Source organism: Heliconius melpomene, chromosome 18 (genome assembly GCF_056956725.1).
Source record: "Heliconius melpomene rosina isolate 202511_hmr_F chromosome 18, ASM5695672v1, whole genome shotgun sequence".
Lineage (NCBI taxonomy): Eukaryota > Metazoa > Arthropoda > Insecta > Lepidoptera > Nymphalidae > Heliconius > Heliconius melpomene.
Window position 1 is genome coordinate 12,391,418 of NC_140406.1, and position 18,676 is coordinate 12,410,093.

Genomic DNA, 18,676 nt, shown 5'->3' on the forward strand with positions numbered 1-18,676 from the left:
CAGTTACCTTGTTATAAACAATTGTAGGACAGATGATTTGACAAAAAAAAATATTGAACACATTCCTTTATTCATTTTATTGTGTAAAAAGCGTTAATTTTTCTAATTTATTAACAGTTTTTGACTGTAAACGCGATGGTTGACAGTTCGATTCCCACTCGGGGACAAATTATTTTCATTAACAGTTTATGGGTGAAATTGTGGTTTTATACACAGTTATTATAAAACTAGTCACAATCATCAATTAAACAGCCAGTGGTTACGTGATTTCACAATGTAGCGGCAAATTAGAACACAGATAAATTAAAACAGATAATATATATAGAGGACGGACAGATTAAAAATAACATTTTTTATATAAATGACAGCTATTAAAAACTGAGGCTAGATTAAAATTATTTTACTTTTTTTTAATCATTACCACTATTTATATTATCTGTGGAAATAATTTAGAATCAGGTGTATATTGGCACTAATAGATAGGAAATAAATAATTGTGTAAAATAGATAAAAAAATATTTATGACATTTTTTATTTGTTGTGGCATATCGATCAATCCTAATGTAAATATTAATGCCACGTTTATTTTTTCTTTATAAATTGTAAATATGGGTTACTTGTGTACCCTTTAAAATTAATTATAAGTATCGTTCTGTTGTAAATTATATTTTTTTTATATTCGAATCTGTACCTACTTTATCATTTAACAACTGACATTTAATATGTATAAATAAATAAAAAATGATATTGAAATACACAATGTTTTATTTTGAATGTCCTTTTTTATTGAGTTTTGACATTTTAGTAACTGTATTACTTAATTATAAAATATTCGCTGAATAAATAAACTGTGCATATCAAAGTTATTGTTATTTTGTCGTAGATTTCATTGTATTTATTTTTCTATTTAATGGTATTTTTTTTTTTAGCTTAACTTCTTAAATATTTTACCCTTTTTTTCTAGTAAAGAAACAAAAAGGTATGCGACATTCTTAAAATATTGATTGAAGTAAATGTCTTAATTTAAAACTTAAATTTTATTATGTTTACATGAATATGAAACAATAAAAAAGTTTTTTATGAATGAAAGACATTTAAATATACGTTTAGAATCGATGGGTTTAAAATATATTTGATTCTTTTGGTATTATTTTTAAGTTCATAAAATTGAGTAAGATAATTAACATATTTTTGTTTTAAAATAAAGACATTAATTTGGTAGTAATTATTTGAATGAAAATTTGAAAATTTGAATGAAAATTGGCCGTCATGGCGCAGTGTGACAGCTTCAAAAATGTTTCTAAAAAAATTAATTAGTTATTGCTAAACTACTAATCCGCATATTAGAGAAAATTAAGAAAAAAAAATGCATATTTATATATAATAATTAATATTTATATACAATGATACTCAAAATTATACAATAATATTAATACAAAATTCAATTACTATCTACAACACTCTTGCATAAGTCAACATATAACAAACACTAAACTTTTCATATATTTTTTAAAACAAATTGTGTAAGTTTGATATACAATACATGCTGTAAATTATTTTTAAAAAATGTCTTAACAAAATTTTAGACACAACTTATGTCAGTTGGTCATTATAATTTGAGTTCAATCGTCAAAATATATATATAAATTAAATTAACTAACAAAATCATATAATATTACTATAATTAATAAACTTAATTAAGTTTATATATACGAGTACATATAAAAAAAGATTCTATATTTAACAATAAAAAAATATATTAAAATACCAACATCACATGAAAAATTAAGAAAATTCTTATTTCCTTTTTAAACAATTATTTTTTACAGCTACACGCTGTATCCCGCATACATCAGGGTAGGCAGAGGGAACCTAGTATATTAAGTTACTATGTTCCGCAAAACCCGCCGAAAAAAAAAATCATCTTTTTTTTTTCATAAAATTGTTCAACAAATTAAAAATTACAATTAAAAAGACAAACTTCTACTCACTACTCAAATCAACATACTCACTCTTTTTATTTTTACGTTCGGAAAATTGCCCACTTAAAAGTTTCATGACCTCAGCGTGACTTCTGCCATGTTTTAAATTACTATAATTATCTTTAACGAACATGGCGAAGTCGTTCAAACCACCTTTTTTCGCTTTTGTTGATACTACGACGCCATCTTTGTTTTTCTTGTTGATTATAATTTCGAAAGTCCCGCCACAGTAACCGCAACCTTTTTTCGTTATGTCTATTGATTTTGAATGGCGTTTGATACTGAAAATTTAATACAAATATTCTAGAGAAATAAATATTGTAAGGGGTATGTTACCTCTGCCTATCCTGCATTTTTTTAGCTACGTTAAGTTAAAAATAGTTGCTTAAATTGAGCATCATACTATATTTTTTATATAGAGCTTAGAGCTTAGTGTTAAGTAACTATACTTCAATTAAAGTTTCTATTTAGCAATTTTTTCAGAGAATTGTTTTATTTTTTTACGTCTATTATATTCTTAACTTTACAAGCTTTATTACATATGCTTATTAAGCATTAGCTTAGCTTATCTTATATTTAATTACATATTAGAATTAAAAATTACCTATATCCGCATTTAATACATTTATATGTATATTTGTAATGTATCTCCATGTCGTGACATCTTGATATTTCACCTAACTCTGGGAACATTTTCAATGATTTCTTGACCCTAGAATAAAAAATATTACATAAATAATTAAAAATAAAAGTAAAAAAAACATTTAAAACATACGTAATTATGTATCCTAGCCTTTTAAATTGTGATTTTTAAGAAAATAAGACGTAAGTGTCTTAATGGGAACGAAGTGCCTTTACATTAGGTTTTCAAATTCCTTCTGCTTACCATACAATGTGTGGGATACAGCGCGAAAATAAAAAAAGAGTGTATAATCACCATTTCTTCCACAGCGGGCCGTGTCCAGCTCTGAGCTCTCCGTCTATCAGCCACGTGGCAGCGTGACACAATTCATGAATGAGAGTGTCACGCAACCTTTGCACCGTGTCTACCACTTTGGTGGACAATTTTATACTGGATGACTTTAATGTTTGACCGTTTGACTTTTTTATTCGTCGGTTTATTGTTATCCTGGAATTAATAAAATCATTATTAAATATTTTTCTTCTATTGATTGATTTCTCGATATATGGCGTTTCGAGCGTGCCAGTTGAGCACAATTCATTTCGCCAATGTCACGTTGTATGGAAAACACACTTTTTCTTCTATATAAGAAACAAAAAGTAATTCGTGTTTACTTTCGTGTATAAGAAAAGAAAATAATTTTATTTTTTAATTAATTCTTTACGTGTGAAACTGCAGCTACCATGATATGACGTCATATGGTCTTGTAAACAAAACGTCAACTTATCCACGCAACATTTGTTCAATTGAAAAATATCTCTACTGTATAAAATATGGCGGCTATGTTGGTTCAAGGCACGAGAACGGTATAAGTAAACGCTTAATCAGCAATACGAAAATAGAAACGCGAATCCTTTCATATAATAGGAAACATTCTATATGTGTTTCGATTTTGATTTTTGTTTTTTATGTAAAAAGTCTACAAGAGCAGGCGCTTATACTCAGTCAATACACTAGGGCAAAAGAAAAACTTAAGTAAAAATCGACTCGCGCTTCCTGCAACTTGGTTAGGTATCGCATTTGTTTACACGACCAGCTGACGTCAACACTGTCAATAGCAGCATGGCGTCCAGTCTTTCCTTAAAATAACATATTATAAAATAAATACTTGTATATATAAAATAACATATTTTTAGTAATTCTCATACAATACTTACCCAGCGGTACTTCTTAATTTACAATCAAATACAATAGGAAGATCTGCGTCCATGGCGTCGTCGAATACAACTTTATTAAATTCCTCATAAAGACGTCGTGCTAGCTTGTCTCTTAATTGATTGTAGTTATCGTGATATTGTATTGCCTCTAGATTACAACGCCATGATGGAATGTTTTCTGGAAAAAAAAATGTACTGTATATAATATATAGTTAACTTTCAAAATTTACGGTTCAACTGATGAGTTGTCCCCTTCAGTATTATCTGTAGATGGCTGATTTGACATTTTAGTTATGTAAATTTAGAAAGCCAGAAAAGGGAAAGCTATACAACCATTATTACTCAATTGAGGTATGCTTCAAATGATTAGATGAAAGAATAATAAATAGGTCTCATTAAAAAAAGGGCCACCGTGGAACACATGTGACTGTAAGCGCCAAACAAAGCGTGGCGTTGAGTTCCGTCACTATGTCTCTGTGACACTATGTCTCGAGAATTCAGCGGAAAGTAAGTGCAGTGTCTTAACGCTAGGTTCCCTTGCCTTGCCATATGATACTAAAAAACCCACAAAAATATTTGCAAAATTTTTACCTGCAAGTGATGCGACAAAACCAAGTCTATCAATATTTACATTATTTTTTGGAATGACACACACATTTTCCACTTTATTTCTCAAAATTGCCACATCACTATCCAACTCTTTCACCAGTTCCGTAACTGACATTCCTTTTTTAGTGGAACGTTTAACACTTTTAGGCTTCTGCTTTGGCAAATCAGGTGTACACGGTATCTTCTCTGTATACAATCTCCTTTTGGATTTTTTTTCTTCAAATGAGTTATATCTTAGTAATTTAGTTTCCGAATTAGTCAAATACAATTCCTTATTTTTTTTTAATTCTTTTCTAATATTATTTTCTTTGTCACTTTCATCCTCATTGAATTGTAATTTCTTTGTAACCTCATCCATATATTCGTGTTTTTGTTTAATCGTCTTAAATAAACTTGGTATTGACTTCCAAGTTTCCCCGTATAAATCAGTTAGTAATTTTTGATGTGAATTTTGTATTTTTTTCAATGAACATTGTTCTAAGGAGTCATTGATTTTGTCTTTAGGGGTAGTGGGTATAATGTTGTTTTTTGGTGTTGCACATACTATGTTTTGGGCCGGCGACCATCCTCCAGTGCTTGGTCTTGATTGTTTGTTTGTTGGAGATATTAAGTCATTTGTGAATGATAACTAAAAAGTTATAAATAAAAAAAAATAATTAGAAATGAATTATAGTGTTTAATACGTGTATGTATTTAGTATTTACACCTCCAGTGAAAACTTTATCTCAATAACCTCTATTCCCCACTTTCTGTTCAAATTTGAGTCGCATTGACGAAAATTGATTGAAAAAAAAAAATGGTTTTTGTCTTAGTAGAATGAGAAAATAGTTATTGCCCAGGGGATCAAGACATATGTCTTTTCATAAATAAGTATAATAAAGTCTGGCAAATAAATTTTGTCATGAAATTGAAAATCTAAAATCTTTGCATGAAACCAGTTCGGTTTCATATGATTCCTTGACTGCTTTATAAAATTAAGTAGCATTTCTGCATTATTTGGAAGACATTGAAAATTTATAAAAATAATGTTTCAAGAGTGCAACTGTAACGCGACGATTCTTCGTTTTGGCACCAACGCAAAATACCAGAGTTGAAAGTGCGCCACTAAACATCCAATGCCTCGAAAAATTTGGCAGAAAGTGGAAAACAGAGAGTATTAACATTAGGTTCCATCTGCCTGCTAAGTGCATCATACAGCTTGAAGCTGATGCTAAAGTTAAGTAGCACATTATTATAGTAATAGTAAAATGTTTACATTTCCAAATTTACTCGGCTCTTTATTTGCTTCTTCTAAATTATCATTAATATCATCATGTGAATCATCAATTATTATAATAGACTGCTTTGGTTTTGTCTTGTCCTGTAATCATAAATAATAATAACTTATTGCACAAGTTACAAGGGTTGCAGTTGAAGAACTAATTAACTAATAAGAGAAAAGATAATTAAAAGAACTTATTTTAATTAAATTTTCAATACAAAATCCAAATTCAATACAAATTCCGTGCTGCTTAATCCTTCTACTCCTCCTTATCTGAAGAAACAATTCAGGTTTCTACATGATGTTCACTCACTTTCCCTACGTTCCCAGAATAATCTATTACTTGAAATTCCTCCTCACTCTTCTTCTTTTCTGACTAACTCCTTCACTATTAAAGCTGTCCGACTATGGAATTCCTTACCGATTGAAATCAGACATGCCAAAAACTTACAAAAATTTAAAACTTCACTTAAAAACCACTATATGAATATTTAATTTAGCCTTTGTTTTATACTTTTAATTTTCAAAATAATTTTTAGAAATGTATAAATATTATATCTAAGACTTATATGTATATATATATATGTTATTTATTGTTTATTATTATGTTTATTTATATAAATATTTATTCATAGTATATATATATGTATATATATGTATGTCTATGCATTTTATTGTTATTTCTACTATTAAATAATCTCCTGCAATTTAATGCACCACCCACCATCTTTTTTATACAACTCCAACGACCGAAGGTTGCCTGGAAGAGATCGCTTTAAGCGATAAGGCCGCCTTATTGTACATGTTGTTCCTAATTTTTTTGTATATAATTTTTGTAAATTTTTTATGTGCAATAAAGTATATTGTATTGTATTGTATTGTAAATACAAATTAAATTTAAAACTAAACTATATCTAAAACCTTAAGCCTTCGATGTTAGAAAAACAGTAATATGTTTAAATCTAAATTAATCTAACTTAACCTTAACAACTTAATTATTCTATGGTAGAATAATTAGTGTGGGAAAAAAAAATTCCTTTCCCCCCTGCACTGTCCATCTGATCTCTCGTCAGCATTTAGTGGTGGTCGGCCACCTATCAGATGTACACATTATAATATTAAATAAGTTTTCCACCTGTGACACTGCTGAGCACACTATATTACACACATAAAATAATATAAATATTTATTTTAAGCAACCAGTAGTTGTGAATATTATAAGTCAGGAAACCTACTCTAGATCAAATAGAATAAATCAAATTACAAATAGTGGAAGACATTGTGGCACAGGGGCACATTTGGTGGAAAGTGAGCAATGGAAGTATCATAATGAGGAATTTATCATGTATTTAATTAAAATATTTTTTTATCTTCATGCTGTATTCCTCATATGCAAGAATAATGTCAAGCCATTACATTCTCCACTTGCTGAAGCTTGCCGAGACATTATGTGTAATATATATTTTTTCGACAATAAATCAAACATAATTTTTTTCTCATCTATATTTATTTTTTTCTTATCTATAGCCAAATATGTGAGGATATACTAAAATAGCCTGGTGCACTAATATGATTAGGTTTAATTTCCACTTGCTCTGTCTAAGAGTACCTTTTTGGAAGAAGGAACTTAATAATAGCTATACAAATTGTCAATATACATGGATAATCCATTCTTATAGTAGGTTTTTAAATATAAATACGTAAAAGTGTTTTAACAAATATCACATATCATACTCACATTATTTGAATATTGAGCCATTAATCTGTCAAAGGAATCGTCCATAGCATCTTGGCTGTCGCTACATTTTTTTGTATCTTGTCCAACATTCTTATATTTCACATCATTTACCTTACTTTTCTTTAAAGAAAGTTTCAAAAAACCTTTAAAAAATACAAGTAATATATAAAGCAACATATTGTATGTTTCCATTATTTTTTATATATATTTATAATTACTCACGGCTTTGTTTATCAGTATGTGATTTTTTTACATCCATTTTGTTAGCTTACAATTTGTTTTTAAACATGTGCGGCCGTTACGCGGTTGGTTTGACAATATGAGTTTGATTTGACAATGACAGTTGATTTGTTATATCGTTGACTTAAACATAAAAACAAGTACAGACAACATACATAAATTTTAAAGATAGATAATTGAATATTTAAAAAAAAAATAACAGAAAACAATTACACATACAATACGTAACTATTCCGAATGATGTTATTTATGTATACATTTTGATTTAAAATAAAGTGCTTAATAGACTTGTAATTTAAAACAAAGATAAAATTATTTGTCAGAGCTTATAGAAATATTAAATATAATAAGCCATTTATTATTCGCAGTAAAAATAATGGCACTACTAATGGAAATATTAACTTGCATATTTTTGTTAATGACGACCGCAAACCTTCGCTGATAAAAGCGTGCCTTTCATTTTTTTGGTTTACGCAAGCAAAATGGAAATTCAGGTCAAGAATCATTGTTACACTTGTGCATAATATGATAATAATTACATACTTTATAGTGTTCTATTTGTCCATTGTATAAAATATTATGTGAGCAATTGAAATTGTAATTGAAAATATAAATAAGTATTTTTATTATATTCATATTATAACAAAATAAATATTAAAACATAATTTTGTTGTGCTTAATTTAATCGAAAAACAATGTAATTGAAAAAACAAAAAAAAATGTTAATTTTGTTTTTGTTTTATCTTGAATATTTAATAGTTAGCTTCACGCTTTATTTCTAGCGGGGTAGTCAAAGAGATGCGGCACGATCTCTACATATCTCTTTTGCCTCGTCCACTATAATATTATTTAACCAACCGCTTCATACATGTCCTCCGGGGGGTTCTCATGCTTTTACATGACTTTCCTGTCTTATCTTTGATACTGTCTTTTCGAAGGTCAACCGAGGTACGGGTACCTTTCTTACCACTCACTTTTCCATCATAAATCTTTTTTGGTATGCTTTTATCACTCATTCGTTCAACGTGCTCAAACCAGCTGAGCACGTTCTTTTTCATTCTCACCGTGAAATTCTCGCTAGTACCTGCCATTCTGTGTTTATCTATATACTAGTGGGCGCGCGCAGCTTCGCTTGCGTATTTAGGGGTGAATTTTAATATACCATGAAACACGTATTCAATTAAATACTTTTAAAAATCTAAATTTCAAATTTTATAAGAATCGGTGCCGATTTAATTTTTTTCCCTACAAACTTTCAACCCCTATATCACCCCTTTATATATCTATATATATATATAAAAGGACTTGTCCTCACTGACTGAGGTAAGAGTGCGTAGAAACGTGAAATTTGGACAAATGTTTACTTTCGTAATCTGGACATCCACTAAGAAGGGATTTTGAAAAATTTTAACCCTAAAGGGGTAAAATAGGCGTTCAAAGTTTGTATGGAAAAAAATTTAAATCGGCACCGATTTTTATAAAATTTTAAATTTTGATTTTTAAAAGTATTTAATTGAACACGTGTTTCATCGTTTTCTAGAATTCTCCTCCTAAGGGTGCAAATAAAGGTTTGAAAGTTTGTATAGTTTTTTTTAAATCGGCACCAATTTTGATAAAATTTGAAATTCAGGCTCTTAAAAGTATTTAATTAAACACGTGTTCCATGGTTTTCTAGAATTCTTCATCTAAGAGTGCAAATAAGGGGTTGAAAGTTTGTATGGAAAAATCTTTAAAACGCCACCGATTATTATAAAATTTGAAATTTAGACTCTTAAAAATATTTAATTGAACATGTGTGTCATAGTTTTCTAGAATTTACCCCCTAATAAATAAGCAAGCGAAGCTGCGCGCGTCCGCTAGTTTTTAATACATACAAAAATCAAAGGACAATTAAAAATATGAGATTTATTACTTAATTACTTTATGATCGTAAGTAATATGCGTAATAACATTTTAACAAAAATATGTGAAAATTCTCTATCTATCATTAATTGCCGGAGACATGTGAAAATAAATGAAAATCAAAACTTTAATGGACTTAAAAACAAAATTGTTACGAAAAATATAATTTTGGTTAACTGACGTTTGCACCGGATACTAGATTTCAAGGGAGGTTAAAAAAGGTGTTTTGTTAAATATGACCAATAATTGCGAAAATCAAATAATTATAAAATAGCTTACATAATATAGACGTTATATTGTTAAACAACGATCGACGAGCGACATTTATGTAAGTATTACAAAATATTACAGTAACATGGTTTGTTACATTGGTTCTCTGTATACCGTGAAGATGCGAGGCAAATTTAGTAAATTAAGAAATATATATTTTCAAATTGTATATTGTATAGATCAATTTAACTTATGCATATCTATACTTCTCAATAAAAATGATTTTCTTTTTAATTTATAATCTTCTCATTAAAATAATTTAATTCTGAAGCTCATAGGAACATACGAATTCGTGGGAAGAAGCAAGAAGGTGTAGAATGTACATAATTATAATAGAAATATGTTAATTACTTATTATGACAAATGCGTCATCGCGTCGAATCTAAGAGCGTTATGCGTGAAATTTAAAGACAAAAGCTGGAACGGATTCTGCTTACGTTATTTCCGCAAGACCTTATTAAGAAATTCATATTCATATTATATATTTATTTAACAAATAAGATAATATTGATGATTTTTGATGAGGCAGTCGTTGCGCATCGCAGTTTCCTCTGGTAACAAGACAAAGTGTAGCGTCAAACGACACGCAATGTCTTGAAAATTATGCTGTGCGTAGGTAACATAGGATTCCCTCTGCCTATCCGACTTTATGCGGAATACAGTGGGAAGCTAAAAAAATATAAATGTTGAAAAGCTTCAGGCACTTCCTTGAGTTCCTCCTACTGCAACGCGATGAGCTCGGCACGGTGGAATCCTGGAATGCTAAATAGTTTCTCCTCTTATACAACACAACAACTTCCTTCAACCTTATTAACAACTTCTTTCATCAATTATATTTTTTTACTGTTTTCTTGAAATTGTTAGAATGTACTTTATATTTATTCGATAATTAATTTACCAAGTTTCGAAATTCATATATCTACTAATAGTAATAATAGATTATAGTTAGAAAATATTTTTGTATTTTTATATTTAATTCATAAACCTAATTATCTACTTTTAATATTAATTATAATATTATCATTTATCCATTGGGGACACGTCCTTGTGGTTTTTATAGTATAATATTAATTTATTCACTAATTAACTTAAACAAAAAAATATAAAATAAAATAAATAAATAAAAATAGCACAAGGTTCTATTTTGCTTTCATTAACATGTTTCTATAGTACTTATATAAAAAATGCATGTAATTTCTATTTTTTTTATATTTCATTGTGTGCTGAGTGACGGAACTTAACGCCTCCTCGTTTAACGAGACGAGAAATGAAAGTCAATTATTAATTCCTTGGAGAGTGGATTCGAATCCACAACCTTCACGTACCCGTAAAGTATAAGTACCACTAGCATCTAATAATTATTAATTGTTTATGGCATCGTGCATTTCTTCACGAATTGCATCAACTTTCTTTGTGTAAAACCATAAAATGAAACATTACCCTTTGTTAATATTATAGATAATATATTCTTTTGTAAATCGTATGTAAATTATAATTTCTCAATGTGAATATGATTACGTTAGTTTTCGTGTTGTCGCTTCACGCTGTATCCCGTTTCCTAACTTAGATAACTAGTGTTGAGACACTCCGTTTCCGTTCAGATACTTTCGATCCCCATTTTGCGCTTAATCCTGGAGGCATTGCGCGGTGAGTGGCGGAATTTAACGCCGCGCCCGCAATTTTTGCTTATTCACCAGAACGAAAATTTGAAAATATTCAATATTTTATTTCCCCGTGTGGGAATCGAACTCACAACAATGGCCTTAGGTTAGATGTTTTATTAAAGACAGAGGAGAAAAGATATAACACTAAGTTAGCCACAACTTGTGGCCAACAAGTAATACTTAATTAAATTAATTTCACATAGTACGGAATAAATAGATTTTTCCAGAAACGAATCATAATATATATTATATATATTTCAAACAACTCTAGGTAGGGCTCTACTATGTCTGTTTAGGGCACCAAAAATTGAATATAACCAAAAGCCATTGATTAAGACATAAAATTTTCATTGATTAAGCTTAATGCTCAATTTTAATGTACAATTATTACGTAATGTAAGTAATTACTATCACGTAGAATTAAAGAGAAGTCTTAATTATTTCATATAGTAAATGAATATACACGTGTGAATTTATAAAGAATAATAATGTTTAAGTTAAAAATAGAATGATTGAATTATATCTAAGTATTTAAATATTTCCAATTTCCGTATGTTTTATGTTCAATAACAATTAAAATTGCTAATATATATGAAAATCGTTGTACATTACATACGTTTGTTGAATCAGACACATTCTATGTAAATTTCAATAGAGCTAGGACCTTGTCATCACCCTTGCCCTTATCACAGCGCATGCGTCAACCCCATGTAAAATGGCGACCAAACATTTTCCCCTCAAAACCGAAATATATTGAGAAATAAACCTTATATATCCATTTCTTTCAAATAACCAGTTTAAAAATACAATTTTAGTGAATGAAGTCAAGAGTTAGGGAAGTTCATGTTAAATTGGTTGGATAATTTGGAAAAAATCGAAAGTTCAGCTTTTCATATCAGTCAGTCTGACGTCAGCTCTTGAACAGTGCGGACGGAACAGTAGCGATGTAATGGTGAGTGTAGTGTAGTTGCAAGTGTAGAATAGAATAGTGCATCGGAATGTTGGAATCAAGTGCATATTATATATATATAATTATGATATATATATGTTGACCATTGGATGAAGTGAACGTTCATTTGTTTTTAATGTCAGGTGTATGATTGGTGCTTTTTTTCTTTATATTTTTTTTAATGAAATTATCCATATTTTTTATAAATTTTTAATCTCTTGATGTTAGTACCTAATTGTAGAGAACCCTGTGGGATGTGTAAATAGTTGATTCTCCATACGTTTTCCTCATACCATGTGTTTATGTTTTTCATTGCATTGCATATTATATGATAAAACCGTAGCTAATATTAATATTGGCGATAACAATTCTTTTTTATTTTATATATTCATTTATTTGTATTGTGTAACTAAATTATATCGAAAATGATTTTTCACTCGGTTTTTCATATTTGCATATTTCATAAAATTTCACAACAGTCACATTTCATCATATTACAAAAAGTTTGAAAAACGAGTGAAATTATTGTATTAATAATTGATTCGTATCACATAATTTTTGCTAAACGATAAGACTGAGTGCTTTAGATTTTTTTATAAACATTTGACGTTTAATTAAACGATATGTAGAGAAAAACACTATTATATCTTCTAAAGTTTTTTTTTTATTTCAGTGCAATTTAGATATTTCTCAATCGGCTTTTAACTCATTAAAATCTTAAATTATAGAATATCTAACAAACACATATTAATTGTATGTATTGAAATGGGGACATTAAATTAGACTGCACAGAATTAGGTACTGTCATGTTTATGTTTTGCCTTAAATAGAAATAGTACCTACGAGCTATGACCACCGAATAGGCCGTTATAGCCAGCTAAAAGTTATTTAATTTTTTTTGTTTAAAATAAAATATTGAACACTTAATAAATATATTTATAGGAAAATCAGATTTTGTAAAACCTTAGGCGCGATTACTAAACATACATGAAAATCAACGATGGACAATTATGGCTGTTTTTTTTTAAATTTATATGGACGGATAAAATCAAACTACTCAGTGACGCCGGCATGCTACTTTAAACGCGAAGGTTCGATTCCCATTGGGAGGAATTAAATATTTAATATTTTTATATCTCCGGTAGTAAAACGTGGAGCTGAATTCCACCATTCACAACGCAATCCCTCCACTAACCGGCAGAAAGCGGGGAACAGAAATGTCTTAATGTGAACGGAGTGTCCTAATAGTAAACTTACTAACCTGGGAACTCCCAGGTTCCCTTTGCATACCCTGATTTGCACGGCATACAAAAATAAATAATTAATTTCTTTAACAATTATAAGTGTATCTATAGATTCTATAGTATTATAATATTAGAAGTATAATAGCACAGTGACCCAAATCTAAACGATATTGGATCTTCTAATCACATTAACTGATACATAATATACGTGATGGTGGATATTTTTGACCTAAATTCTCTAATTTATATTTAGTACTTAATTAGTATAGCAAAATAATTGAATTTCGTAACAAAGTGCTGACTCTATTATTTTGCTATTGCAATGCCAGTTTGTTTTCATTAAAATAAACCACGTTTAAAAATGCAGAAAAGTTATATTTGAAAAAAAAAAAAAAATTTTAGGAGTGTCCTAACATTAGGTTATCCCTGCCTAATTAAAATTGGTCACGTTTAAAAATGCAGAAAAGTTATATTTGAAAAAAAAAAAAAAATTTTAGGAGTGTCCTAACATTAGGTTATCCCTGCCTACCCCGTCATAGGTGGGATACAGTCTGGTGCTGAAAAAAAAACCAAAAACAAAGAAGAAGTGATTTTTATATTTAATATAAATGGCATAAAAGGGCCAAATCTAATAGGCGAAGGTGTTCTTTACATGTATAAAGTAATTATATAAAATAAGTTATATATGTTAATAACATTTAAAAAAAAAAAAAAAAAAATGTCGGTAGGGGTCTCATCCAACCCCTCTAGTATAAGCTCTAGATATAAGTACAGTTAAATTGTCCTAAAATTAAGTACGCCACATTAAAATAACTTTTATAAAATAAAAAAAAGGCACGGGCAACTATGCGCCCGTGGATGTAGATGTTAAAATAAAAAAAAAATAAAAAAAAAATTGGCATAAAAGAGATTTTTTTCACAAATGTATGTTTTCTGTTTCACTTGTTTCCGTATAGCAGGAAAGGGACGTAATGTTAAGACACTTCGTCTTCTACTTTCAGTAAATTATCGCATTTTGCTTAAAGAATCAAGAATACGTTATTATTAATTTAATATTCACTTTATGTTATATTGACAAATATGACATTTTTAATATAAGTCCCAATTACAAAAGTATTTACAAAGACGAAAGAAAAAAATACACATTTAAATATTATAATATACTAGAACGTACTATAGCCAATTAAAATATATATATCCTCGTAAATAAAAAAAAAGGAAACACTTGTTTATACATACCTTATTACTGAATCATTAATTCGATTGCTTTTATATACGTGGATGATTTGACTTAATCAATATGGCATAGATCGCAGCTTCGATTCTCAATCCTTAAATAAACTTAAAAAATATATTATTATTATTTATATAACAAAAATCTATTTGTATTTACTTAGTAGTTTTTTAATAATTTTATTTTCTTTGTATTGTGTGAACTTTTAATGGGCCATGTACTTTCAATACAAATTGATTTGTTTGATTGATATTGATTGGTGATCAATAACGTTTGTATCTTATAATAATAAGATATTTTTATATATTTATTTTTTATTTATATTTTTCTTAAGTATAAACTATTTTATTTTTGGTTATTCTTTTATAATGTGTGAGACAACTATTAAACTCTCCATAAATGTCAAGTTTCATTATAATATAATGATTATTACAATATCCACTTTACATCAGTGCAGGTGTGATACTAAAGATGAAAGAAAAATATATAAATAATTCCATTAAGCAATTAGTCATTTATGTGGTTATTGTTTTTAAGCTCTAGCACAGACGTATCCTACATATAGCAGGATAGACAAAGCAGAGGGCATGTAGTGTGAAGACGCTCTTACTTAACTTTCACCCAATTTTCGTTCACAATTGTCACTGCGTTTTATCTTGTTAGCGAGTAAAATGAATCAAATACGTTCCTCTGATGGGAATCGTATCTACAGCCGTTGTGTTTTCAGGCAGACCATAAATTAGTATTCTAGTCTTGAATCTACTATTTACTTTTATTTGTAAATAAAAGTGCCTTAAGTGAGGTATTGTTTAAACTTTAAATACGTCATTATAAGGTCATGAAAAACATAGATACATACAAAAAAAAATTATACAATTACTTGCTTTTACACTCCACCTCAAACAAACAAAACATAATTAAAACATAAATGTCACGAATAATATAATACATATAGGCTTATGTAAATAATTGTACAAGTGCAAGTCGGTTAACACAAAGAACTATACCGTGTCTAATATATTCCAATTGAAGTATACACCTGCAAATTCAGGGGAATTAATTAATTAATATTTTCATTTCGCTGCTCTGGTAGAAAGAGAGCGCGGCGTTGAGTATCGCCACTCGATACGGCGAATATATAGTCGCGCCATAACAGGTATAAGGAATTTAGTATTAACTCCGTTCCACGTTGAGTGGGAATGCAACACCGCTCTTTGCCTAGTTACCAGAGCGAAGAAATGACAATATTAATAAATAATAACTAATTCCCCCGAGTGGGAATTGAACTCACAAGCCTAGCTTGTACAGTCCCATGCCTGTGCCAGTGCGTCACGACGGCCCCTATAATTAAAAGCTTTTTCACATTAATTATGCAAGGCAGAGTAACCTGTACTAAGGGCTCGAGCTGTCAGAAAGGTTTTTACTTTTTACATATATAAATGGCTGATATTATTCACAAACAATGGGAGCAAAAGCCTTGCGTGCCCTTTAAAGCTTATGGTTTTTTCTGTATTTTTTGTACGAGCAGGTGATTTTATATTTATAGTATTGTTTACTTGATAGTAACTGTCATGTTGTTATTTATAGCTTTTTTGAGAAAAAATCCTAACGCCGTACTATCACTCTCGCTGACTGGGCGTTGAATCCACAACCGTCGTCGTCATTTAATATTTTCTAGTGTTCCCAAAAAAATATTATTTTCACTTTGGTACGACGAAGTGCGGGATAAATTAATAAAAAGAGCTTCTCTGCCCAGGATACGCGGGATACAGCGTGAAGCTGAAAACAAAAGTCATCATTAAATTTGTATGGTTGTAAATAAAATACCATTAAAATAAAAAAACCCATTGCGCATAAAATTTAAAGGTTAAAATTCAACATAATGTTAACGCTATATTATTTTGCAATGCGTATGTACATTTGTACAAGTATTTTGTGAAACCATTTAAATGATGCGTCGATGATGATTTTACCATGACCTTAATTAAGATTCTTTACCATTTACTTTTTAAATAAAAAGAAGAATATTATGTTGAGGTTAACGGGGCTTTACCAAAAAAACTGTTTTGGTTTAGTAGTATCATGAGACTTAAAAAATTTCAGAAAGTTGTAAAGAAAACAGATATTTTTAAGAATTTTGTTCTTGGGTTGTATTAGCATTTATTTATCTATCTATATATATAAAATCGATAGGTCACTCACTCATCACGAAATCTCAGAAACTACATGTGCTAGAAATCTCAAATTTTGCATAGGAGTTATTTATAGGACGTAGGTGCTCGCTAAGACGGAAATTTGCAATATTCGATTTCTAAGGGGTTGTTTTTGGGGTCGAAAGTTTGTATGAAACTTCGTTACTACAAATGCTAGGAGTCTCAAATTTTGCATAGACGTCACTAGGACGTAGCCATGGAGACAGAAATTAATAATAACATAGTTCACGCGGGTGAAACCGCGAGCGGACCGCTAGTGTAAGTATATAACCAATATTTTTTTCTCTAAACGAACATTTCTCAGTAACAATCATAATAATTTATGTGAAGAAACTAGAAGAAAAATTGCAACATCTTCAAGATTTACGTCACATATGTTACATGAAAATGGTTATAATTATGTATTGTCTGAAAATCGGTGACCTTGACGCCTAAATTAGATTCTTTTCAATACAGTTGGATAGGCTGGTGGAAATTATTTTACTATTTATTTTATAATTAGCTTCACTCACACTTAGCAGGGTCGACAGAGATTGCCTGGGAACCTAGTGTTAAGAGACTGTGTTGTGACTCTAATGTCTTAATTTAATGGACACTTCTGTTCCCACTTTCAATCGAACTCTCGAGAATTTCATGTAGAATGGCTGAACTCAATGCCGCGTTATGTCTCGCTACCAGAGTGAGGAAATAAATATTTTTTTTTAATAGGATAATATTGTTAAGTCGTCATGGTGCACTGTTGTTGTGGGTTCAGTCGAATAAGGAATCACAATTTTTGTATATCCCGCTCTATCCCGCTTACGGCAGGGTAGGTAAAAATTACCTGGTTTTAAGAAATACAGTTTTCCGCTTTTCGTACGAATTCAACGACTTGTCGTGCTGCGTGCGTGCAACTCAACACCGCACTTTGTCCAAAAAACGGAAATCAATATAATCCGTTTCTCCGAATGCTAATCGAACCCACAATCACCTTTATAAGCCTATCGAAAAAATATAAATATTCCTTTGAGCGAGACTCGTGGCTCTGCCACGAAGGCCACGTTATCTAAGTAGTTATTTGGCAAATTATCACATTATTTTAATTTTTATTGTTATTTTATTTATATAACTAAAATTAACTGCAAACATATACATAAAATACGTATATTAAAAATCATAAATATGCAAAATTACTTTCAGTAAAAAAACTTAATGCAGATTTTTCTTGTCATTTTTAATTTTTTTGTGTTCAATATGCAATAAAATATTATTTAACATAAATGATATAATAATGTGTTAGATATATTGTATGAAACATGTTTGTAAGCTTTGATTGTTAAGTATTTAAAAGAGATGTCTTACACGGCGTTGGGTTCCGCAATTTACCGCGAAATATCTCAAATTCAGGTGCAAATCGGAAAACGGAAGATCTTGGTTCACAACACTAGTTCATTTGTTAAATTTAGACAACATTCAACAAATCACAAACACTAGGAAAGAAAAAATGTCTTAAGAAATATACAAGAAATTTAACGTAACCGAATTTGAACCA

General features: G+C 29.6%; 2 protein-coding genes across 2 annotated transcripts in view; one reads left to right on the plus strand and one right to left on the minus strand.

Moving 5' to 3' along the window:
• Positions 1 to 53: 53 nt before the first annotated feature.
• Positions 54 to 7,799, minus strand: LOC146529617 (uncharacterized). The gene is made up of 8 exons (XM_085201519.1): positions 7,652 to 7,799; positions 7,430 to 7,572; positions 5,686 to 5,790; positions 4,413 to 5,058; positions 3,822 to 3,999; positions 2,920 to 3,111; positions 2,587 to 2,694; positions 54 to 2,263 (listed from the first exon to the last, which is right to left on the minus strand). Exons 1-8 carry the CDS (start codon positions 7,686 to 7,688, stop codon positions 1,984 to 1,986), a joined length of 1,689 nt encoding a protein of 562 aa, XP_085057645.1. The 5' UTR covers positions 7,689 to 7,799; the 3' UTR covers positions 54 to 1,983.
• A 4,419-nt stretch (positions 7,800 to 12,218) lies between these two features.
• Positions 12,219 to 18,676, plus strand: part of LOC146529618 (solute carrier family 41 member 1-like) — a 69,364-nt gene continuing 62,906 nt past the window's right edge. The window contains exon 1 of the mRNA XM_085201474.1: positions 12,219 to 12,457. The gene's annotated coding sequence lies outside the window, so the exon portion shown is untranslated. The remainder of the gene's footprint in view (positions 12,458 to 18,676) is intronic.